Source organism: Scomber scombrus, chromosome 7, assembly GCF_963691925.1.
Source record: "Scomber scombrus chromosome 7, fScoSco1.1, whole genome shotgun sequence".
NCBI classification, from domain to species: domain Eukaryota; kingdom Metazoa; phylum Chordata; class Actinopteri; order Scombriformes; family Scombridae; genus Scomber; species Scomber scombrus.
In genome coordinates, this window is record NC_084976.1 from 26,139,333 (window position 1) to 26,166,543 (window position 27,211).

General features: G+C 39.6%; 1 protein-coding gene across 1 annotated transcript; it reads left to right on the forward strand.

The window, feature by feature from the left end:
• The first annotated feature begins 383 nt into the window (after nucleotides 1–383).
• slc9a1a (solute carrier family 9 member A1a) lies at nucleotides 384–27,159 on the forward strand. The gene is made up of 12 exons (XM_062422187.1): nucleotides 384–675; nucleotides 11,709–12,181; nucleotides 13,248–13,498; nucleotides 15,338–15,555; nucleotides 16,453–16,661; nucleotides 19,473–19,562; nucleotides 21,636–21,706; nucleotides 21,964–22,140; nucleotides 23,372–23,498; nucleotides 23,868–23,969; nucleotides 25,891–25,972; nucleotides 26,873–27,159. The coding sequence occupies exons 1-12, from the start codon at nucleotides 384–386 to the stop codon at nucleotides 27,157–27,159; spliced, it is 2,379 nt and encodes a 792-aa protein (XP_062278171.1).
• Nucleotides 27,160–27,211: the final 52 nt, after the last annotated feature.

Sequence of the window (27,211 nt, forward strand, 5' to 3'; positions counted from 1 at the left end):
TACTGTCTGACTGCGCTGTTGTGAAAAAAAAAAAAAGAAACTCTTTCAAGCATCTTGGCGTTTCCTGCTTTTTTCCCACGGCCTCTACCGGTGTGACTGTTTACCTGGCCAGAAGAAACACTAAAGTCAGGCTAGATATAATAGCCTACAATTGTTTGTTATTATTATTATGGATAACCAGAACGAAAAAAAAGGACTTTAGGCTCGTTTTGAGCTAGTCGGACCATTAAAATCAGTATGTTCAGCAGTTGTAACCAATTTAATTGAAACACAACTTCCTTGAACTTGGCTGCTTTTCTTCCACTTTATTTATTTATTTATTTATTTTTTTACCACAAATTAATTTCTTTAAATAGCCTTTTTTCCCCCCCAAGTTTAACAACATGCCTTCGAGGACAGGTTCACACAGGCCAGCCGGCTTTTGCAAGACTTTATCGGAGAGGGGTTTACTCCTGCTGATGGTTTTGGTGCTTTTGGAGGGCTCCGTGCTTCCTCTCGGAGCTGCCAGCTCTCCGGATGTCAGCCAACATGAGGACTCAGGCAACCACAAAGTGACGGCGGAAAAGCAAAACTTCACCAAAAAGGCTTTCCCTGTGCTCATCCTCGACTACCACCACATACAGACCCCCTTCGAGATTTCGCTATGGGTGCTGCTAGCGTCTTTAATGAAGTTAGGTGAGTATATCATGTGAATGTGTCACTCTGGCATTTTGGGTTCAGCCTTTCCAGGAAATGCTAGCTTAAGGTGAGGCTTAGGTAACCTGGTCTACAGGTGTACCGTGTACTCATATGAAGGTAAGTTAAGGCTGTGTTTGCTGCCTAGTTCTCCATATACACAACCTCTTATCTAAACAAATAGAGTCTGTTTTATCAGCTTGCTCTTTGAATTAAAATCACATGTTGAAGAGAAGAATAGCTGACATAGGGTAGAAGAATAAAGACACTGATGATTTCAGCAGAGATAGCTTTGTTAAAACATGTCTCAGATTACAAGCCTTTAACAACACTTGTGCACATGGCTCTTGGTGGGCTCTCAGTGAGAGAGAAAGCTAGAGTAAACCTATCATTTTCAAGTTAGAGGATAATCTGACCCCAGCGCCACCCCCTGCTGTCTTGTATTCTACACACCAATTAAAGATGCCACTGGTATGCTGACAGAACCAGTTAGACCAGAATAGCTCAATTTGGTTTGTTTGCTGGGAGGCTAAATCTATAATGCTGGTTGTGCATATTACTCATTAGATCTGTCAGCTTTATGTAGAGAGGGTCTTTTTTATACTTGAGCTTTACTTACTCCTTTGCCACAGTGATGACTAAGCAGCTTGATGCAGCAGAAACTATCTGGCCAGCTGTCAACACAGGGTACCTCCTGCCACACTGCTGCGAGATAAAGCCATTGTGACATTGTCATAAAGGATATTTAAAAAGTGACAAGAACAATTAAGGGGAACAGTGTCAGTGTTTGTTAAGTGTGATGCACATTGAGAGACTATTGCCCGACTCTTCACTTTCCTCTGTGACTTTAAGTGCTCACTCACTCTTTGTTGGTACTCCCCAATCCACTCTCTCTGTTCTCTCTCCTTCTGTATGCTATCCTGGCTTTCCATCTATCATTTATCCATCCTTGCGACGTGCTTTCCACAGAACACTGCATTGTCCGCTGCTATCCTTTTTTGAGAGCCAGCAGCTTGCCAGTTGCCTGTGACATCAGGGGCCTGACTGAGCACCAGCCTGCAGTCAGGGAGGATACTGCCTCACTGTCTGGGCGAAAAGCCCAGTGTCTCTGGGGAGAGGACAGGCAGTGAGGGACCACCTGACTCGGGTGGTTCACACTTGTAGGACGCAGCTCAAGGACATGGACTGAAAATAAGAGATGAGGATAAAGAGAGAGAGAGAGAGTGAGTTGAATGAAAGATGAAAGTGTATGAAGCAGAGGCGAGGCTGGATGAGAGTGTGGGCTGATAGCAGCAGTAGACAGTCGTGACCTTAAGCCTCTGATTATCACGGGGTGGCTGAAAATGGGATGTGGGTAATTCGATGTGGCTGTTTCACTGCTCAGCCTTTTCCTGGTGTCTGAATCACATTCACGGCCCTAATGTCTTACAAGCCTAAAAGCACATTCATAGTCCATTTATCTCTTTAAAAACCCTGTCTGTCCTCGGTGCCTTACTTTCCTTATTTTTCACACAAGTACTTTTCCTGAATTGATTTTACCCAGTGCTAAAGCTTTTCATATAAATCAAAACCCAAGAAATCTACCTAAATGTTAAAATAGACATCTTCTATTTTGGCTCCTATTAAGTAGACACAAAGATAACTATTCTTTATTAACCTGTCTCAAAATCCAATTGACACTGTATGCCTTTATAATCCTTAAAAAGTGGCCCAGTTTTGAAGCCTTGTGTTTGGAGGAAGGGTGTGTTTTGAAATGATCTTTAGCTATAATCAGGAAAGATAAATGTTAACAACCTATTATCTAAAAGACCTTGTTCTACATTTGTTTTGTGAGTGTAATATGTAACATATTGCAAGACTTGGCTGACCATTGTTGCCATTAAATAGGCGTAATAAAATGTAAAGGTTGTAATAATTTTATAACTTTATCAGATATCTACCAGGCACCGAGTTGAGATTGAACTTGCGGTGAGGGCAGACTTGATTATGTTCACTTGTAATTCATGAGTGGGAGTAGGGACGCATCTTTTGATAATTATTATGATGGCTCCGAAGCTCCCCCCCCCCCCTTCAGCGAAGCTCTTTGTAACCTGTCCAAAAAGTCCAGTGCAGTCTCTCACCTTCCATTTATAATTCACAACTGACCAAACAATTTGAAGTGAAGGTGTGTGTTGCCTCAGTGTGACACTCCTTGAATCCTGCATACACTGTTAAATACAGATAATCTCTGTAGTTTTGGTTGTAGTAGAGACTGGACTGCAACAAGAACCTTGATTCATGCATGTAATAGTGAAGAAAAATGAATGAATGTCAGTTTCTCATTTTCTTGTAATTACTAAGTCATGCAGTGATTGCACAAATACAGAGATGGAGGCATTTTGCACAACTGACTGCATCCATTCACATCATGTGTATAGAAAGTAGATAAAAGTAATGAAGGGAGTACTCTGTTGGTATCGGTATTACTTTAAGGTTACTGATATCGTAATTGTTCAAACAATACCCAGCCATAGTAGTGCTGCAGTTTTATTACTGTGTCTGCTTTGACAATGCAAATAAAGAATGAAACTGGATGTTATCATCTTCTTAATATATTGGTACTCATAAACTCTGGTTAAGTACAAAATTATGACTACTGTGCTGTATTTACTCTTTATTTAGTTTATTGATTTAACGATACAAATATATAAAATCGCTTCATAAAACTAAACTCCAACAATCATCCATATACAACAGTTCTTTCAGACACTATTACTACATTTGCCTAAAAGCAAGTTATTCAAGCATAAAGTTAGCATAAGTACCTCAATGAAAGTATAAGATATATGTTTTGTTTGTTTGTTTGACGTTTGCTTGCTAACAGCATTTTGTGTTTTTGGTGGTTATTCAGACAGCAGGAGGTATAATGTGACATAAGAGGAAATGCAATACTTACTGACTGCATACACAGAAAAGTGTCCTTGGTCAATATGATGTAGTCAGAAAGGGTACACACAGTATGCAACAGCAATCCAGACTTGCAGCTTCAGCAGCCATAGTGCTCATCAGTCAGTATTAAACATTGCCATCACTTGGCTTTCCCCAGACAGTCAAAACTGAAGGATTGTGGATTTTTTTGCAGATGCCTATTTGTTTTCTGATTATTGCACTGGAGGAACTGCAATGCAGTGCAGTATTTTGTGCCTTCTAATTTACCAGACACGACTCAGCCATCTTAAATCTGGTTCTGACAGCCTGTAGTTTGATTGATGGACTGCCCAGAGCATTTACTTTTCTTCAATCCATTATGTCTTGATTAAAACTGGTTCAGGAATTCTGCATTTGTTTAGCCTGATTGCTTGCAGAAGAAATGGTTCCCTAGGAGTCCTGCCCATTCCTGAACAAATCAGTTTATCTATAGTAAACAACCGATGATAAGGAGGGAGACGTTATCAGTGTAACTTGGTTGACCCACAGACTACGTGTATAATCATTCTTGAATGGAAATTGTGTCTCATTGTACGTCCTGCTGACGTTTCCGTCAAAGACAGACTTGGTGTGTGGCCTGAGAACACTTTGACCAGACATATGACTCTATGAGTAAGTTTAATGGATACATTTGATGTCACGGAGTTCAGAGTTATTGAGTTCAAACCTCTGAGCAATATGAACCTTGATATTGCCTTGATATCATCTTTCTTTATAGTACTGATTTGGGAAAGATTCCAGGTACACCATTTAAAACCACACCTTTGTCAAATATTCAGTCAATATTTGACAAACTATATGGTCATCTCAAATGTTATTTAGGTTATGCCTTAGCCTCCTAATAGTTTTATTAACAAAGAAGATAATTGACATTCAGTTAGGGTTCGATAGGTCCCTAATCTTAAAAGTGTCTTTGTGTCACATTTAATAAGACTACTCCAGTCGATATCCAAGGCATTCAAGTGAACAGCCCCTAAAGCGATAATGAATATTGATTGATTTGATGCTTCATCATTCTGCGTCTGCATCACAGTGTTTCACAGTAATCATCTCTGTAGGTTTCACAAGCCAGGGACATTTTAGCAATTAGGTGATTGTTTTTCTATTTGACTTTATGGGAGATTAATAATGGATTTTACTCTGTGTTATCTAAGATATTGTTTTCACAACACATCAAAGGCGGTGGTGCCTCTATGCTTACTGTTATCTACTTCCTTTTTCTTTTTAAAAGCAAATCTTTCTTTGTCTCTATTTAAGAGACAAAGAGACACTCAGGCCACCAGAAGGCTAATGTACAGTGTTGCTCATAACAGACATTTGATACCGTCAGTGAGTTGTACTCCACTCAGTAGTTCTAGTGGAGGATGTGTTTGTGAATTATAGCAAGGATCAAATAAGAGGCCTTGTGGTGTTAACGTCAAACCTTGCCATAGCTTAGAAACATGAACTTGCATGAAGTCCCTGTTGTAAGCCAGAGATGTTTTTATTCTGCAAATATGATGGCATGGATCATACTGAAATATACCAGGACCATGCCATTATTAATAATTTAAACCAATACTGCTCCTGTGCAACTAAGCAATGTGAGGAAAACAATGGTCTGCATCAAATAATCAAACAATGACCCAGAAAAACGTGGGGTCAAGAGCTTTCAGCCGATCTGCCCCCCGCCTTTGGAACTCTCTCCCACCAGACATTTGCACTTCGGACTCTGTTTCCACCTTTAAATCCCGCCTGAAAACGCACCTATTAAGAGTGGCATACTCTGTCTCACACTAACTATGCAATCACGTTCTTGTTTATTTATTGTACTGATGCACTTTATAGTCACATTCATATTTATTCTTTATCTTTGCACTAAATGTTACCTTATTTTTATTGTTTTATGTACTGTTGTCGTGTTTTATGTGCCTTGTAAGGTGTCCTTGAGTGCTTTGAAAGGCGCCTTTAAATAAAATGCATTATTATTATTATTATTATTATTATTATTATTAAAAACGTATAATATGCACAACACTAGATTATCAGGAATGAAGCCTGCATCATTTTAAAAGAAATGGGCTTCCTTTGAGCATCACAGTGTCACCGGTATTTAGAAATTGTCAGCTCTTTAACATTAGATTTCTAGGAAAAGTACCAAATGAATGTATCATGCATCACCAGGTTTAACAAAGAGACAAAATGTCAAAATGTTTTCTCTCTTTTGTGCTCGCTCGATCAGCAGACTCGGCGTCCAGCGGTGTATAGTCAGTCACCTGGCAACGTGACAGGTTCCTCGCCTTAGAAGTGATAATGTGTAGCCAGTGCCAGGCTGTGCTGACACAGGGTACACATGCAGAAGTGAAAGAGCTGTTACCCTTCGTTGGTTTTCAGTAATGTCACTGCATAAAGGCTCTCAGGAGGGAGTAGGGCAAAGATAGAGCGCCGGCCATTACTGTCAAGCAGCCACAATGGACCACCTGATCTCATAGTTCAAGAATCTGACATAAAGATCCTCCACATGTTCTTTTCAAATGTTCCTTACTAAAGTACACTTAGCTTTTATCTCCTTCATACAACGTCTTGACATCACTGCTGTTGTGTGACTCAAGTTATTCTTTGAAGTTCGCTGAACCCCCTTTTCACTATCTTATCTCCTGCGGTGCGGCCCTTCAGTGGATGAGCAGTAGAGGCCATAATTGGAGTCATGCAGGACAGATTTAAGAGTGTGTTGACGTACAACACTTTGCCTCCTCTACTGAATCTTTTGTCCTATGTCCTGGATATTTTAAGAGTTTTAACATTTAGACGGACACGTTTTGGTAGTGAAATGCCCTTTTGTCTCTTTCTCCACCCAGTTGGTCAGCTTGCAGTTTTCATATGTCCCTCCTGGTTACCCATGAAATGATAATGGGTCATTTAGTGTCTCATTCTTGGATCTAACACCCAGTGTGCCACTGCTTGAGGCTCCAACAGTAATAGGTTTAGTGCATCCAATCATTATCCGTTTGCCCTTTCCATAAGCACTAAATTGCCCATCTTTTTATGGAGGTTTTGTGTAAATTACTTTATTGGCAGAGTTTATAGGCTACTGTAGCAGACTGAAATACAAAATTCTCACAAATTGTGCATACTCTCAAACATCTAAGATATGATTGTGTCACAGTTTAACTAATATTTCATTTAAATGTGAGGTATATCAAGCCACCATGCTTACAAGGAGTGATGATAAGAAATACTAATGAATAATTTCCCAGCTCCACCTTTTGTCCTATAACCCTTAACAAGATAACACTAACAGAAGTTTTACTTTTTCTTGCGGTCTTTGCATGCCCGCCTTTATTATTTTATCGCTTTATTGAGCTTCAAATAACAAGTTTATTATGTCCTATTTATGGTCTGTGATTCAGGGTGTGAAAGGCTGTGAGCCAAATGTATCCTGGCTCAGATTTATTACTTAATGTCACTCGGTAGAACATTTTCCACAAGGGATCATAAGACTCCTTGTCTTCTAATGATACCGACAGTTGGTGTCCTTTGCCGGCCTCTGGATTCAGTTGTATTAGTTTCATTGAGGTGCAGCTTTGAAGTTTGGGAAGGTCTTTCACGGGTAGTAAAAAAACAAACAAACCGTGTGACCAGGACGTGACCAGGCTCTATAGTGAGATAAAACCTGAGCTGCTCATTGGCTATTAGTTAATGAGGTTTGTGTTGCTATGGCACTCCCAGGTCTAAGTGTTCGGGTGTATGAGTTTATAAAACCTTTTATGCCACTGAAAGTATTCCATGTGGGCACTTCTATAAATAAACATGTGTGTCCTAGTTGACTTGCTTAAGTAAAGTTTTAAAGACGTTTCCATTATGTACTGTATCATTTTCTCTGCGCCTGCTGTAGGCTATTATAACTTGATAGATTGACAGAGTTAATGATTCGGCTGTCACTTCTCAGACATTGTTTGTAATTTGCATGCAATTGCTGTCTCATTGGGCGATTTCTTCCAGCAGTGGCTTCGACTTATTCCTGAGTATAGCAGTGCAATCATAGAGACTGGTATCATACATATGCAGTACGTTTTCTTAGAAATGTAGCAAGGTTTGACTTTCAGAAGTAATTGTTGTCTGTTAGCAGACCTTTGTTTAATGCACTAATGTCTGCTGCCCCCTTTCAGTTTACAACAGGCAGAACAAGCTTGTCCTGTATTTAAGGGAAGGCTAAATACATTTAGGTGTTTAGCAACAACATGAGGTGAGGTAAATTATTCACATTTAAATGTAAACCATTATCATTAGTATCATTTTTGAGGAAGGCCTGTCCCTATCTTCTGTTCAGCTGGGACACATCAGCCACATAATTTTGATTATGCAACAGTGTCTTCAGAGGGGAGAGATGTTGTTAACATTAAGATGTTAGTTTAGCATGACTTTTTAGGCCTCCATTAAACAGATTGATGATATCTTCTGAATAGCCTTTGTGCTTTAGATGGTCTCAGAACCAGCTGTAGTATCTGCATCCTGCTCACGGCTTACTGTAAGCCTCCAGGCGGAGTCGGTATCTGTTTTTCAGGCAGTCATCACTGAGTATCTTTGTTAACCCACCTGCACCTAGCAAGCCTCTGGGGAGTTTGAGACAGTGCCTGCTTTTCTACTAAAAGTTCATTGAAAAGAAAAGAGTCCTCAGCCTCTAACATCTCATTGAGGGAAGTCTTTTTAGACTCTGTGGGCTCGCTCACTATCCAGCCTCAGAGCTACAGTTGCACGCAGCTGTAAACTCCACAGTCATGCAATTGTTGAGCTTGTGTGCTAAAACACTAATAGTGTTGTCCTCCAACTGGCCAAGTATAAACATCCCTCCCCCCTCTGCCGCAGATGTTTTGTATTACCAAACAGACTTTCTGATGCTAAACGTTCACATACACTTTGTAACACTGATGTTAAATTAAAGGTCAAATTTAATTCAAGCTCGTATCTCTTTCATTACAATTAAACAATTTACCTGTTTGCAGAAGCAAGTGAACAGGAATTACATCATACTTGTTAACTGGCAGCATGTGTGCAAGGCCTGATTACATAACAAACTGCGTGATGTGCTAATGAGTGACTATTAATTTGATGCTCCACTATCTTCATTTTGCATATATAAGCAAACTGGAACAGGCCTGAGCTGTTCACCTGCCTGCCCCTCCTCCCTCCTCTCCCCAGGAGGGAACTCAGCCTCTGGCTCCTGTGGCAGATGGTGCTGCTGTCACTGAACTGTCCCCTCTTGTCCTGGAGAGCTTGAACTGTGTAGCTGCGATGCTTGTTGAGAGTTTAACACACACACACACACACACACACACACACACACACACACACATACACTAGGGCTAGGCAATAAATCGATATTATATGATAATAATGTGATATACAATAGAATAGAAAGCTTTATTGTCATTTTATTTTACATATAATGAGATTACAGGTGTCACTCATTTTGTGCTTTAATGACAAATAAAAAAAACATAACAACTAGATAAAAACAAGACACATGCAGCTAAAAAAGATGATATAGTATAAAAAGATGACATGCAGCTATAGTAGCATAATGTGGAGGGTAGTGCACTTTAAATAAAATAAATAAGAACTAAATAGAATAAATAAAAGCAGTGGTTGTTATGTAATAAGTAATTATGTAAAGGCTGCATTACAGTAAAAATGTAATTTTCTGAGCTTAACAGACTGTTATATGATCTGTCTTTATCCACTTAGTCATTATATCCACATTATTGATGATTATTTATCAAAAATCTCATTGCGTAAATATTTTGTGAATGCACTGATAGTCGTTTCTACTAAATGGAGGTAAAAAATATTGTGATATTTTATTCTGCCCATATTGCCCAGCTCTAACACACACACACACACACACACACACACACACACACACACACACACACACACACACACACACACACACACACACACACACACACACACACACACACACACACACTCTTACAGCCTCGTGGGTTAAAGTTCTGTGTGTGTCGGAGTCACCATTTGAGTCTAAAATTATGGGGATGACATATCTGTAGCTCAGAGTAGCTTGTTGACATTGCTCAATTACCACACTAATCCTTCTGTTTCTGTCTGTAACACACGCACGCACGCACACACACACACACACACAGGCCTTGTGTCATTCAGAGAGTCAGTGAATCTTCCCACATGTGAGCTTCCTCCATCATCAGTCATTGTGTTTGCAAAGAACTCGATTAAACAGTGAAACGTTATCAAATTCAATTTTTTAAAGTGGTGTAATTATTTGCAGTGCTTGCCAGATTGTGTTTCACGGAGTTATGTATTGCATGATATACCGTCATAATATCTGCCCCTATAAGACTGTTTAGCCCACATGTGAGCCTTTAGCCTTACCTGGTTCATATTCTGTGTGTGTCTCTGTGTGTGTCATTGTTAATCCACCGTGCCATCAGCTGGTCCCGTGCCAGCTGGAAAGTGTCATGTCCCAGTGCTGCTGTAGTGTACAGTAAATATAGCCGTACCAAGACTTCACACTAAGGGCCGCACGCCGCTTTCTCTTTGATGTCTTCATCCCGTCTCGGTTACTATTGTGCAAAGGCTGCAGTTGTCCTGTCAGCTCACTGTGTGTGTATGTGTGTGTAGGCTCGTCTAGTTGCATGTCAGCAGCTCAGGAATGATGGTGTTTGGAGGTGGGGGGTCCGTACCAACACAGAGTCAGAAAGTTGTCCTTTAAAAGTCAAACGGCTTTCATTAGTTGACTGGAATAATTTACCGGTTAATATTCGCTCCATATCACCTTTCAGACTGTTTAAACATGCCTGTCATCTTATTCTCATATTAAATGTACATATCCATTATAACACCATTCCAATTTTATTGTATCCATTTTTTCTTCTACTAAACCACTTATTATTTTCACTGGCATTTTACATTTACACTTACACTTATACTTTATACTGAATGATCATGTTCCCCTACTGTTTATTATGTTGTATGGCTTTACTATTGTTTTGTTGTCTTGTCTTTATTTTTATGTTTGTTGTATTTTGTCTTTTTTTTATGTGTTCTGTTTGTCTTTATGATGTTATTATTTATTTGTTTTGTCAATTTTTTGTTAAATGTTTTTGCTGTGGTGTATTTTGTTAAGGAGCCCCTCGTAAACAATCCTAATAAGGAATTTCAAGGATTAGTTGTAAGGCAGAGGGTCTTACTACTTGTACTACTTGTACTGCTTGTAAAGGTATTATTAACATTAACAGTCTCTGGGGACTTGTGCTGTGATATGTGAGACACGCAGCCCCCAAGTGATAGCAGATAACTACAAGGTTCAATTATGCAGAACTCCTAAAAAAATTGGATTAGCATGTAAATGAGAAGAGAAATGGAAGTTAAAAGATTTCCCCTTCCCTTTCAATGGCTCCACTTTAAGTCTCCTGAATGTGAAGTCATGGCAAATGTAGAAAAATTGCAGCTTCGACTTGTGGAACTGTCATGTGAGATCTGCATACGATAAACGCTTTGCACGTCTTACATGTTTTTCTTTAAGCATTGAAAAAAAGCAAGGGTGTTACTTATCACACCAGTGACTACACAGCAAACATCACACTTTTCATGTTGTTTAGCCAACCCCCAGCTTCAGAACTGGAGATACCACTTTTTTTTCTCCATATGTTAAACACATACACTACTGATAATATATTTAATAGCTTGCTGTGTCACAAACAAGTAGAAGCCGAAATAACAAAATGAATATAGGCAAGCTCTGACATGTCTACAGTTTACATACAGAGGCACGTTTTAACTCGAGAGTGCTCTTCACCGTCAGAGTGTCTGCTCGGTCTAAAGCAGAAGTTAGAATTTGGTGCCTGTGTGGTGCTAGTACTCACACAGGTGTGGTATGTCACAGCTGATTGGTCTTGTTATGTCATGTTAGTGAGTTTCAGCTTGGTTTTGCAGTGTTGATGAGAAGGCAGAAACACACACAGACACTAAATACTGTTTATGCCTGAAGCAATTAATCCTGCTGTGAATTTCCGGCTGAATCTCTCCCTCATTATTTTTCTTCCCAGGGTTCCACCTGATCCCTCGTCTGTCCGGCATTGTGCCAGAGAGCTGCCTGTTGATTGTGGTGGGTCTGCTGGTGGGGGGGCTCATCACTCTAGCTGGGGAAAAGGTCCCCCCAGTACTGGACTCCCAATTGTTCTTCCTCTGCCTGCTGCCACCCATCATCCTGGATGCTGGCTACTTCCTGCCCATCCGTCCCTTCATGGAGAACGTGGGCACCATCCTAATGTTTGCTGTGGTGGGGACCTTGTGGAACGCCTTCTTTATCGGGGGCGTGCTGTATGCTGTGTGTCAGATCCAGCCGAGCAATCCATCTGACCTCCACAAACTCGAGCTCCTGCCTTGCTTGCTGTTTGGCTCCATCATCTCAGCTGTGGATCCTGTTGCTGTGCTGGCTGTGTTCGAGGAGATCCATATCAATGAACTGTTGCACATCCTGGTTTTTGGCGAGTCCCTGCTCAACGATGCTGTCACTGTTGTGAGTTACCAAAACAGGAAATGGGCTTTTTTGTGGTTGAATAAAGACTTTGACTAAAGCTCCAAATAGGGAGGCTGGTAGATTACAAACTCTGAATGCACAGTTATCTATCAAACTTGCAATCATCAGAAGTCATAACTGGCTAGCAGTAAACCTTTCACCCAGAAGGCTTCTTGTTGAAACAAATTAAAACTTTTATATTTAGTTCAGAAATCTGTGACTCTGGGTTTTATCATTTTAGGATGCATAATTTAATTCTGTTCTTAGTAAGACTTAATCAACACACAGTCAGTGAACTAATAACTAGCATGTCGCCACACAATAAAGCTTATCAATCTGTTAGATGGCCTGTCCCTAAACAGCACCATCTACAGTATAAAGTTACTGACAATGCTTCTCCCACAGCTGTAGAAGGCGTCAGGTTCAGTTAAATTGAACTTCTATTTTTGACATCAGCTGGCACAACGATAGTGTAACTGATTACTGTGCTAAACATTTCTATAAATAGTCTCCCATATATTCCTCAAATATTCTGCATTTCCATTCCCCAAGATCTTTTGTCTCCAGGATATATAGTATAATCAATGTGTATGAAGTTTGGCTTCAATGCATACTCCTTCAAGCTGGATGACACTGCATCATTACTGGCACGGGCAGTTTTGAGTACAAGCTCTTTCAAGAGCCAAAGCTCATCAGTCTAGGAGTGCATGGCGGACAATCTGCATTATTAGCCTGCCTGCCATCGCAGGAGGCTATATATTCCCATAATGAGATACTTAGCAAAGGCTTGCTACTGAGCTTTAAATATCTTTTTGTCAACTTGGGATAAAAAAAAATGTCCTGCTGTATTGAACACAGTCAAATAATTACTACAGCCTCATAGTGCAGGTATATGTAATATACTTTCTCAAGACATGAGAAACTTTGTTCTAATTTGTGGTAAACATTGCACATTGCACATTTAATACATCCTGATCAATATCCTGTCTCTTTATTTCCAATCTTTTCACACTCTCCCCTACTTCTTTTTTAAATCTCCTTTTTGTTTTTTATCCCCTCCCCCCAGGTGCTATACCACATATTTGTGGAGTTCTCAAGTGCTGGCACAGTGACAGTGATGGACTGCTTCCTTGGTATCCTCTCCTTCCTCGTGGTTGCAGTGGGTGGCATTCTAGTTGGAGCTATGTATGGGATCCTGGCCGGTTTCACCTCACGCTTCACCTCCCACACGCGTGTCATCGAGCCACTTTTTGTATTTGTGTACAGCTACATGGCGTACCTGTCAGCTGAGATGTTCCACCTCTCAGGCATCATGGCGTAAGTTTGAGGGGTTCTGGTATTTTATATATATATCATCACAACATGTTTTTTGTTCTGTTTGATTTAAAAGCTGCCAACATTGTGTTACTTATTCAAATGGGTGCATCATTTAAAAAAAAACACTTATTTTCACCCATTTTCAGAGTAGTTAAATGAGTTCAAAATCAGCTAAAAAAAAAAAGAAGATTTTTTTTGTGTGTGTGAGGGGTGTTTTAATATTCCACCATTTTTATGTTCTGAAAACTGATTAATTCAGGATTATTTTTATCTTTGCTTTACTAAAAAACAAAAATAATGAGCCCTATGTGTAAAGCAGTACAGCTTTGTGAAGCTTAATTAATAAGCTCACATTTTTCTAGAGGAATAGTCAGTAACTTAGTTGTAGCTGTATTCTTTATTTACACGGTATAAATACATGTACAGGCATGTTAGAGAATGTTGCAGAAAATGTTATCATGTAATTTTATTATTGTTAGTGCTAGAATTTCTGGTAGGTTTTTGGAGAACATTTTAAAGTATTTTTTAAACACAAATAGACATGGTACAAAACAAAGGGTCAAACAAATACAATACAGCCCAGACCACATCATATTAACCTATTAACCCCAGCCACACCAACCCTCCCTTCAGACTCCTCCAGGCAAAACAATACAAACTATTGGTAACAGATGGAAAATTCATAGCTCATTAACTATTCATACTGAGAATTATTATCATACAAAGAAGTTATCTACTAATATAAAAACACAAGATAAGAAAAGAAAGAAGACAAAAACAAACTGGGAGCTGTGATGCCTTCCTGTTTCATACAGGTTCAACATATACAAACTGAGTATCTAGTGAGTCATGTCTACTCTCATGTGTCACCAGCTTCAGGGACGTCCCTCTAGTATCACATGGTTATAGAGTATGGCTCCTCCCTCAGTGGCCTCTCCACTGCCAGAGGAAGTCCATTCCAGCTATTCCCCCTTGGACAGTAACTCAACTGTACATTGTATCATATAATACACGCCATCTAACCAGTGGTTTAATTTATTATTCTGCTCTAATGTCACCCAAACCGGGCCTGAATTTATAGGCTTCCCATCATTCTCTGAGGTGTCGTTTGTCATCAGCTCCTCCAATCCATTTTCTGTTTAAGGTGCTAGGAGTTATTGACAGTGCAGATAGCAGGTGATGATATACTGAGTCTCTCCTGTGTGTCAGGGCCAATGGATGTTTAGCCTCAAGGACGATTTTTTCCAAGGCTTTTCATGTTATCTTTTTATAAAGAGGGACTGAAATAGCTGTCTGGTTTGAATTTCTTTCATCATTTCCATAAAGCCTTGAAAGCCAAGCCAATTTTGACATAGAGGAGGAATGGGGTTGAATGTTGAGCAGCTGCTGCAGCTGGAATTTGGATAGAATTCATTTCTGGCCCCCACATGTTTGACATAGAAACATTGCATGGCAGTACAAGGGAATAGAGAACTGGTCACCAGACAGGATGGGGACATCGCTGGTGTCATGTTTTTCCATTATCAGCGTGGAACTCAAGATGGGTAACTGGAGGACTTGACTGACAACTCGAGTCAAATCACAATTTATGTGAACTACCTATTCCCTCTGAATGTGTAGAATAATGCTGCGTCAGCTACCTTTTAGTTTTATGTTTAAGAATGTTATGTATAATAAACAAAAAATATACTTATGTAAATCTTAAGTGCGAATCAAAAGTTTGGACACACAACCTCATTTAAGGGAATGGGAGCCTGTCCACATTTTTTACTGGTTCTGTATATTTTATCTCTGCATTCGTCTTTTAACTGAGCAAACATTTGCCTCTTCTCCCTCCAGGTTAATAGCATGTGGGGCGGTGATGCGACCGTATGTGGAGGCCAACATATCGCACAAGTCCCACACCACCATCAAGTACTTCTTGAAAATGTGGAGCAGCGTCAGTGAGACCCTCATTTTCATCTTCCTGGGAGTGGCCACGGTCGGTGGTGACCACAATTGGAACTGGACCTTCGTCACGGTCACCATCATTCTGTGTCTGGTGGCACGAGTCATGGGTCAGCTCTAGTTCAGTGATTTTCAAATCTTTCCAAAAAATAGATGTAATACTGCCACACTGAAGTGTGAAGTAATGTAAAAGGAAAACAGCTGTTAACATACAATAGGAAGTGTTATTTATCATATTTGCAGAAGGCAGAAGTGACCTTAGATTTATTTTTGAAGTGTCTTTGATTGAACAGATTTGCCATTAAGGTAATAAAACAACAAATGCAGGTCAATTTCTCAGTATTTCTTTTAAAAGGAGAAAAATGTGTTATTGCACAATTTGCACTTTGAGATGTAATCTGTACAAAGTGATAAAACACTGTTCCCAAAAAGGGAACTGGAAGCACTGACAGAAATAAATGTTGCCTTAACGTTTCATCACACAACTGTTGATGTGTGAGAGGAAGTGCCAGCGAGTATTTCCATGTAGACTTCAGACTGTCACAAGTGCTTCTGTTGACGATTTGTCATCTTAAGAGTTATTAGTGTCGCCGGCAAGAGAGGCTGAAAGTGAAAGAATGATGAGGTTTGTTGTGTCTTGCAGTCATAAGTTCTCAGCTTTTGTTTTCCATTCTTTTCCTCAAGAGATGATGACTTTCCAACCATAAATGTGTTGTCTGTGACTAAATGGCTGCAGTCAATAACATCATATGATTCAAGGTCTTGTGATGGAGAGCAATTCACATTTTTTCTCGGCCTGTCAGTTAAAGGACAGTTCCAATGTTTTTTAGGGCAGTTTTAGCTTTTAGGACATTTACTATAAATCACATTTGACTGTCATATTCCTGTTTGCTGTTTTTCAAACATATTGACAATCCATATAAACAGGTTATATAAAAAAAAGTCTTGCACACAAAGTTATAATAGTGACAGACAACCTCAGTTTCTCATCATGTTGTCCTTTGCAGGCGTGATTGGTCTGACATTCGTGATCAACAAGTTCCGTATTGTCAAGCTGACCACCAAGGACCAGTTCATAGTGGCATATGGTGGCCTGCGAGGTGCCATCGCCTTCTCCCTGGGCTTCCTGTTGGATGAGGATCACTTTGGGGCATCCTTGAGAAAGATGTTCCTCACTGCCATCATCACTGTCGTCTTCTTCACTGTCTTTGTCCAGGTATGACCACCCCATCTTGCTGTATAAACTGACTCCAGGAGGAGGAACCTTGGAAGGAATTGGAATAAGGGGATATTGTTATGCCTACTGTTAATGCTTCAGTTTATTTAATTAAACCCTGTTTAAATTATGCAAAGAGATTGCTGCACTTAAAGTCTCATTTGCAGTTAAAACATATCATAGATAAGACATTGTTTCAGTTATTCTCTGGTGAAATACAGGTAAGAGACTGGATGTTCTGTATGTCACCCACTCATTTGCATTTGTCATCACCAACTGGATTGGTTTGTAAAATAGTTCCCTTTTGGTGTAGTATATTTGCTTAGTATATCTAGGTTGAATTTCCACTTCCATCACTGTTGACTGGTACACTAACAAAAACCAATCTAGCTCAGAAAAAACGTTTTATTTGCGACCATTCAGTTCATCTTATGATTAGTGGTCACGCTGAGCACTGAACATCAAACACACATTCTTGTATTTTCAGGAAGAGGTTTGCGTTCTCTTGCTTCCCTAGAAAAAGGACTTATTTGATGTCATGTCAGCTTGTCAACCTCACATGGTCAGATTTTCATGGTCTTTTTTACACTTTTGAAGTAAACCGCTCCAGCTGTTTTAGGAAATTCTAATTTTCGCTGACTTTGATTCATGCATCAAATGTAAAGTTACAAAATCTGTTTTATATAGAGACACATTCCTACTGAATTTCAAGATAACATACAAAAACATTACATGAAGGCAAGATATACGGGCAGACACACAGGCAGTGTTTGCATACATATTATGTGTTGTCCATTTTAAGCACCATGTCATGCATCTGCTCAAACTTGTCAGATAAAACACTCTCATGATAAAACTGCAGGAAGATTCCCGGATGTGAATCAGGCCCAGATTGGCAGCAACTAAAATAGTAAATATGTTCTCAGGGACCAGATTAGAAACATATTTTATTTATGCTTGATTCAGCACTTGCAGTCTGATGCAGAGGCACAAGAAGGTAAAAGGTAGAGACCACTTTCACCCGCAGTTTGGAATAAATAGCTGAGAGTGTGTTTACAGTATGAGCGAGTAAGAGAATGATTAAATTTTTGTTTTTCTTTTGTGGTAGTGAGTACGGCTGAATAAGATGATATGAAGATCTATAATGCGTCATTTAAAAATAACTTTATTAATATTTTAGTGGATGACTTTTCCTTTTGTGTGTTGCTTACTTCTGATATTAGGCTGCTTGGTTGGTTGTCTGTTTTGTTGTTTTTACCAGTATAAATGTAATTTAATGGACAGCAGACAATATAAAAAATGCCATATGAACATGTTGGTAAAAGTAGAGATTCATGATATTAGTAATTCGGGTTATAGTGCAGCCCTGTAAGAGAAAATGTTTTTAATTCTATATTTATGAGGGTGAAACATCTTCAAGCGCTGATATGGAGAAAATCATATCGATCAGTCAACATAGGGAGGGACTATTGATGATTATTTGGTCTGTTAGGTGACATATTTTGTATATCATTGACGGGGAAAGGGGATGATGCACCTTTATTCTGACATTTTTAAATTGCACTGATTAGCTTGAAGTGGGACCCCAGTTCTGAATTGGTACCAGTTCTGAACTTTTAAGATCACAGGGTATTTTTTAGGTTGATTCTTTTATCAGGACCTGAAGAAACCAATCTGGAAAATTCTGGTTGTGGTGTAGTCTATTATCGTGCAGCAGCCTCTCCTCTGCTCCATGTGCTGTTATTGACCTCAGCTCTTCCAACACACACACACACACACACACACACACACACACACACACACACACACACACACACACACACACACACACACACACACACACACACACACACACACACACACACACAGAGAGAGAGTGAATGCAGAGCAGAGAGCCTGCAGTGAACCAGGTGAAATGAAAGATAAGAGAGTTTTACTTGTGTTGACGACGGCTGTGCTCATTACTGTAAGTGCTGTAAGCGATGTAAACCTTCACAAGTGAAATATATTGTATCAAACCACCTGTTAAACAAACATAAACACGCAGAAAAGCGATAACTGGTTTGTCCACAGTGTCCCATCCACCTCTAGCATGTTTTATATAACTACATATGCTTGATTAGGCTAATAGCAAATTTTCATGAACAAGCTAAAACCAAACCTGTCTGTATGTAGTCTAACTCGTTAGCTTAGTTTGCCACATATATAAAAAATTGGCAAATTCTCATAAACTTAGCTCCTTAGATCCTAATGATACCCATCTCTCAGTGGGAGTCAAAGAATACTACTTTTCCATCCCTTATTGGAAAAAGAATACATGCAGTCATTGAGTGTCCTTGTGTCATGTTTTGTGTGCTTTATTTGGAGTAAGCATGCGTTGATAAAAGTGTTGGTTCTTTTGCACACATGCCTGAGAGGACGGGGTGTTCTTAAAGAGCCAAAATCTTATGTCATCTACTTGAGGCTGTTACAGTTAACCAGATGGCCGGTTTAATCTCCTTATGCTGCAGAATGATATGCCCAACCTTTTAGGTGACGACAGGCACGAGCATACACACACACACACACACACACACACACACACACTAAAGCACTCTGGTTAACATATTGACAATATGAAAATAATACTTTCTATAAGTATAATTGAGAATGCATGACTCAGTGTCTAAATATTACAGACACCAGATTCAAGGTACTCCACATGCCGTCCTCTCATTTCAGTCCCATGCATAGACTCATTCACTCTGTCTTTACCAAGGTCAGGAGGTGTTTACAGCGAATAATGGTTTGTTCCTCTCATCCCTCCTGCAGGGCATGACCATCAAACCTCTGGTCGAGCTGCTGGCAGTGAAGAAGAAACAGGAGGCCAAGCGCTCGATTAATGAGGAAATTCACACCCAGGTACAACCTTTTAACCTTCACACATCCTAAGCTTTCACCGTCCAAAGTTGATGATTTTTGAGTGTGTATACATATTTATGACACAGAACTTCTTGGTATGCAGGTGATGAATGAAATGTCTGAATGGTTTGAAATGTTTTAAATCACAACATGTCTTCTATACAAAATGGAAATGAATAAGGTACATGTAGAAAATACTGAAAAATGAAGATGCCTTATTAAGCCACTGCCTTGTATCTTCACCTCCTATCATTTAATAATTCACTCTGCACAGAGACAGATCAGCAATGCAAATATGACTATTTGTGCAGACATGTAAATTATTTCATTTTAATATGGTATTATATGTTGTTGTGGGTATGTGACATCCCCCTCCAGAGAGGAGCCTCATTCAGTTTACCATCAAGTTTTGATAGTTGCTTCCACCTACTGGCTGTGTGGTGGTACTTCATCACATCCTTAACAGTGTACTGGATTAGCATAGTGAGTGTTAATCCACAGATTTTGATCATTATGAAACAACTTAGAAAGAACAGTGATGTTGCCCCATTTAATAACAGTATGTTGTGTACAAGCAATTTAAATATAACTCTCACAAACACAAATATCTTGGATCAACTGTTTGGTACCCAAACACATCCATGATTGACCACCATGGTCCACAATTCTCGAGTGCTTTTAAGCTATTAATATAGTTTAGATAAGCACACATACAGAGCCCACGCTGGGGCTTTGTGGTGAGTCAACAGCGCTCATGGCTATAAGAGCAGGCTTCCTAATGGCTTCTCCTCTACTGTAAAACACCAGTGATTAGAGTTAACAGAGCTGAGGGAGCAGATGCAATGGGCTTCAGTGTGACTGTAAATCCAAAGGGACTGTTTGCTACCCAGTCCTCTCATCTCATTTGTTTATTTATTTTGGCAAGGTGGCATACCTACCCCACCTGTTGAAAAGATGCTGCACATCCTTTCCAGCATCTTTCAGCGTGTTTACTTGCTCCGTTTGTAATCACAATGTGAATCAGATGATACAGCGCTATCAAGATATGACAGTGGTGTCATGAAGTTGGTGATATCTTTATGCAGTACTTTACATGACTCTAAAGCGGTAAGACTTTGTTCAGAAATCAAGCATTCATCATATATTTGTTCTCTGCATAATGAGAGGCTTTACACAAGAGGACTGAGATAAAAATAGCGTGTAAAAAAAAAGATCCAAGTCTTTTTTAGCACATATACAGCAGCATGTGCACCTGTGCCATTATTCAAATGTCAAACCGACATACCAGGTCAAAGCAGAAACCCCAGAATTTGTATGAAAATAAGGACACATCTATGATGCAGGATCAGTCTGACCAGTAGAGAATATATCATTCTGTATTGATTATTTGTTTCACTACTGAGCTACTAACACTCTAGAGAAACTTTTAAAAGTGAGAACTTTTCACCCCCGCCCCCGTAGGGCAGGGCAGTTTTTTATATAATATATTTTTATATAATTGGGTACTTCTGAAAAAGCAGAAGTAAATTCTGTGGCTCTGCTTAATGACTTGTTCCCATAGCAACACTGTTTGTCAGACTTCTGTACGTTTCGCCGTTTGTGTCGTGTGTAAGCAGGCGTGCTGCCACAGTCAAAAAACACTGACCAATCAATCACGTGGCTGCTGCTGCTGCTGCTGGTGGTTTTCTCTCATGAATTCCATTTTAAAGCTCATCTGTTGTTGGTAAAAATGCTGATAGTGTTACCTGGAACGGTGTTTTTACTGTGAGGAATGAGTGGCGAAGCAAAAGGTACAACATGGAGCTGAGTAATGTAGTGCCTGTACCATTGTAAAACAACGTAATATAAAAGATAGTCTTTGACCAATCAAATTAGTCTGAATTATATCTACTGTGCACATATATACCAAAGTAGATGTTAAATGGGCTCTGGGAATGTGTACATACATTTGTTTTTTTGACATTTTGGCAGCGTGACCAGTAAAACTATTCCTCAGAAAAGGCTGGCGGCTAAAAGTCTGATTCAGTCTGGAGTTTGTCCCTTTTCTAAAAGATATTTTTGGCTCGTCCTTAGTTCCTCGACCACCTGCTGACTGGAATTGAGGACATCTGTGGACACTACGGACATCACCACTGGAAGGACAAGTATGGATTTCACAGTGATCTAATTTTATAATTTATAGTTGTCTGAGGATCAGAACTGCATTAATTTCATTACTGATGAATTGTTTATGACAAGTTACCACAGCCTGAAGTCATTTAGAAAGTACATTGACTCAGAGCAACTGGGACCTGCAAATATTTCAAATTTGTACAGAGTGAATTATTTATTTTATGGATCCATTGTCAAAATCATCATTGTCTCTCTTTTCTCTGACCTTTCACTCTTTTCCACCTCCCAGGTTGAACCGCTTCAATAAGAAGTATGTGAAGAAGTGCCTGATAGCAGGCGAGCGCTCCAAGGAGCCTCAGCTCATCGCCTTCTACCATAAGATGGAGATGAAACAGGCTATTGAAATGGTGGAGAGTGGAGGTGGGGTCAAGCTGCCTTCTACTGTGCCCTCCACAGTGTCTATGCAGTAAGTACTGAGCACTAAAAATGCCTAAAACCGTCTAAATATAAGTTTTAAAATGTCTTGTGTTCACTACATGCAGGACATATTGTTTCCAGATTCTAGATGTTAAGGAGATATTTAGGCCAACAGTCCAAAACAGTAACAGAGTATGTTACCTAAACTTGCAGCCGTTATGTGTGATATTAAAGACGAACAATACAGAGATGGCTATTAAGACTTCGTGAGGTTTGTTTTCTTATTAATTTGAACATTACAGATTCCATCCAGAGATATGAAAGTGTTTTTGGAGGTCAACCATTCTCTCATGGTGCTGTCATTAAGAGCAGCTGTGCCTCATTAATTTTACACCTACAGTACCAGGTAATGAAGTAGTGATGAATTAATAAATAAAGCCTTAGTCAGTCTTGATATACAGTGTAGTCATTTTTCACTAAATGTAAGTAAAAGCTTCAGACAGATGGATACACTTGTGGGAATCCTCTATGTTCAGAATGTCTTTGCTCACAATAGAAATGACATTTTCACTCTGCCTCTCTCAATCCAAGGCCAGACCTGTCAAAAAAATTCATGCAGCAGTGCCAGAGAGAAGTATAATAACACCATTTTACAGCTAGCAAGCTGGTCTCTGTACTAAATCAGTTGGCTGTTGAATGATAAGCTGTCTCTTGGAGCCGCATGCTATTACACACTTTCTTTCAGTCACCTGGTCGCTGGGTACCAGGAGGAAATATGAACAGAATTCAGTTTGATTGTCATGATAATTAGAACCCAACCAATAAATTGGTTAGCTGATATTATCAGCCAATATAGTTTTTTTTATAGTTTTTTATAATTCGTTTATTATTAGTATATCAGTTATTTATAATTATTAGGTTCTCTGTAAGGTCTACTGTTTCAGTGCACTAATTTATCCAATAAATATCATGCCTCCATTACATATCTCTGTAACCACATTTTAAGGGATCATTGCAAAAAATGTGTGATATGTATATATATGTATATATGTATATGCTGTATAATATTATCAGAATTTCTTCCCCCCCCTATATCGGTATCTGCCTTGGCCCCAAAAATCCAGTATCAGTTACGCTTTAATCATAATACATAATCGCGTGTTTCCACAAAAGCCCATCTGACAGACTTCTGATATTTACAGTATGCATACAGTATCGCGGATGTTTCCACTCATCTGCAGTACACAAACTCTGATTATTCTTTCTTGTGTATTTTCCAGAAACATCCAGCCCAAGAAGCCCCCTGTGGCCAAGGCTGCAGAAAGGGTTCTACCCCAGCTGCCTAAAGGCCGAGAGGAGGAGATCAGGAAGATCCTGCGGAGTAACCTTCAGAGGACACGACAGAGGGTAACACTGCAGCTATAGGAATAATGATGTATCGCATTAGCTAAAGCTTTATAAACATGTGTTAATGTATCACATTTAAAGCATATCACTGTTCATTCATGAGCTTAGATCACATTGATTGGCACTAGCTCACAAGTAGCACTAAATGAATACATCCACTCATTCATTAACTTATACTGAATGTTTATTTGTAACTTATGATTGATTTACACTAATAAAACATCTTGTTCCTGAGTGAATGAGCCATGTACAGTGAGGTGTCTAAATGCATCTGTACAACCAAACCAATTTGTATCAAAACATTTTTATACCTAAACTTTTATTTGCTAACTACTAAATTGACTTCTTAAACTTTCTCTCCTTTCTCAGCTGCGTTCCTACAACAGACACACGCTGGTGGCTGATCCATACGAGGATGGATTTGGTGACTTCCTTATCAAGAAGCAAAAGATGATTGAATTGGAGAATAAGGTATGCTTATCAGTCTCAGTCTGAGCTAGCTGCTTTGTTGAATGTCAATGACACCTGCTCACAAAAAGGCTGTGCGATATAACCAAAGTTTCATATCCCCTATAGGTCATTTCATATCCAGATAATGATGCACATGATAATACAGCATATTTTCTGTAAATTCAATGAATAAATATTTTCTGGTCAGTGTCAGACTTTTCATACCCAAACCACGTCCATCCTTTGGGGGGATGGCCTTAATAAATTACTCTAGATGGCTTATTACACTCAAAGCTTTTATTGTACTTGCAGTAACATAACGAGTGTTGTTGTTGAGAACGTGAGTCACTTCCCCTGGTTCCGTGTCTCTTCTCCCCTGCATTGTGTTTGCAACACACACGGAGGGCTCAGTCCTGCCCTCGCTGGACCACAGAGGGCAGAGGAGAGTAGTTCAACTATTAATGACGGCAAAACACAGTAGAGACTCTCACACTAGCTGAAATTGCACATAATTTAGATAAATAACATAAACAAACATAGTCCTTACTGTGTTTTGCTGTCATTCATGGCTTCACTCCTCACTGCACTGAGACACTGAACCAGGTGAAATTCTCAAAAAAAATATCAACAGTATGATTTGCAAGACAACAAAATAAACAATAGAAACATGACGTTTTTCTATCATCACATTATATCACCATATTGCGCTGCCCTAGGTCACAACAAGAGTTATTCCCTGCTAAGCTAGTTAAAAATACTCTGTAACACACTTCATGTGGCATAGCATAGTACATTCTGCTACAGAGGCTATATTACAGCCACTAATCAGTGTTAAGGGCCATCTATAACGATAGAGGAGAACGATATCGTTGGAATCACTTTCAGAGCGATTTGATGAACGATAAAAACGCTGACTCAAAATCCTTATTTATTTATTTTAATGCGGCTTTGCTCCTCTCTCATCACGCACTGTAAATTGGAGCAGGATGACAGAGGTGATTTATTTAGATAGGTCTTAATTAATACAAAGATGCTGGAATTATAATGTAAAAAACCACAAAGTTAGCGGATCTGTGCTCATACTGTGAGTCACTGCTGCAGTGGTGCACTTTTACACATCAAGCTTCAACATCTGCTGCTGGTCAGTTAAGTCTGTAAATACTCAAACATCACAGCAACTAGTGTCTGAAATACTAACTAACACACTGAATCAGCACCCACTCTGAACTCTTCTGCCCCTTTTTTATTTCTCCGTTCAACATACTACAGCAGTAACAGCTCATCAATAATTAGCTGCAGACAAAGCTGCAGCGTGCAGTGCATACTGGACACCGCTGTTTACAGGACGTTATCGTTCTCAGAGTGGACGCTCACAACATTGTCCTTTTAGTTATAGTTATCGTTCTCAGTGTGGACGGCCCTTTACTCTAGGAAAAAACACAGAGCAGCCTTTATTTCATACTGGGCCACCAACAGTTAAATGATTCAGCCAAAACTATGATTTGTGTTTTAATTAGAGTCCACCTTCAGTCTCTTAAATTAAATTTCTCAACGCAAATGGGGCCTGATTTATTTGCACAGTTGAGTGGCTCTACCACCAACTTCCATTTCATCAGCCTGTAATTACATAATGAAAATAGACTCTTGGTTTGGGTAAATCGAATGTGCTAGAAGCTACTGTGGACTCAAGAGGATTTCTTACAAACCAACACATAATTTTAATGAAGTTTCTCTAAGATATTGATTAATAATGAGTCACTGAACTATTTTACTTCGGCTGCCGCACTTCCCAAACCGTTAACTGTGACAGAGAAAGTATTTCTTGTGACTTTTCTTCTACCCTTTGTACATTAATGATTACGAATGTTTCCAGACACATTTTGATTACATGCAGAAGGCTAAATCATATCATTAACATACAATATCCCTGTGTTTTCTCAAGATAAAAGAAATGAATAACTACTTGACGGTGCCTGCTGGTTCTCCGGACTCCCCCACCATGTGTAGAGCCAGACTGGCCTCAGGTAAACTCATCCATCTGAGCTACAGCCAAATACAAAACACTGAATAGCTGACACCATTTTACTGTAAGACACCACGTGAAACAATAGGAGAAATATACAATGCCACTGATGGACTCACAGCCGTCACCCATTGTATTTTGTTAGGCTCAATGCAGCATTCACTAAACAATAAACACTGCTACTGTTCACAGCTGCAGCAATGTTCCAGTCAGATATTTCCCCATTCTTGGAAATATGTTTGCATGTGCAAGCCAGCATGTAAACCAGTGTGTGGTTTCATTTTAGGCAAAGATACTGATTTCAAACCTGCTCAGCAGCAGAAAGGGGATAAAATCGGTCCAGGTATGTAGTGAGTGTAGAAAAGATTCCTTTTGAGTTGTAATAACCCAAGTGACCGCCACAACGATCCTAACATGCATGCTTCAGTTACATTGCTTGTTTACATTCATTAATTATTCATACTAATAAGGGGGGACTCATGACATGATTGACAAGGCCAGAGTCAGAGGATTTATTGTAGCCAAAGAACAGAAGTCCTGCTGTCTTTTTGTTGTTGAAGATTACAGTGCAGCATGTTATATGTGGGAGTTTCAGCTTCAGTTTTTCAGTTAATTCTGAGCTAAAAGATGGATTATTCCAGCATGTGTTGCATTACGATCATTGTGACTTTTATTTAATTTTTTCTGTTGTTGTCTAAAATGTTTTAAAAGGTCTTGAAACCTGCTGTTGTTGAGTTTGTGCAGTGATTGTATTTGGTTGACCGTACTATTTGTTATCCTCTCCTTGTTCATTATGTGTGTGCACTGATGGAATGACTACTCCCCTTTTAAATAGGACATGACATCCCTTTCTAAAAGTGAACGTGTATTCCCTGATTTCACACTGTCGTTCCGCTTGTAGATCCTCAAGCCTACAGCATGAAGCCATCATCAGACAGCGTGCCCACCATACAGGTAGACCTGGCCTCTCCTCAGTCTCCAGATTCTGTCAACATGATGGATGAATTCAGACGAGCCGGCAAGCAGCAGGAGGAAGACGGCGGCCTGATGATGAAACCTCCCGGGCAAAGTGGGTCTAATAAACCAAGGGAAACAAACGGAGACAACGAGAAGCAGAAGCTGACGAGGTGCCTGAGTGACCCTGGTCCCAGTGCAGACGAGGATGAGGATGAACCCTTCCTGCCGTAATATGGCAGAGTGGATGTGGAGGGGTCAGGCTGCACACCCACATTCACTGGTT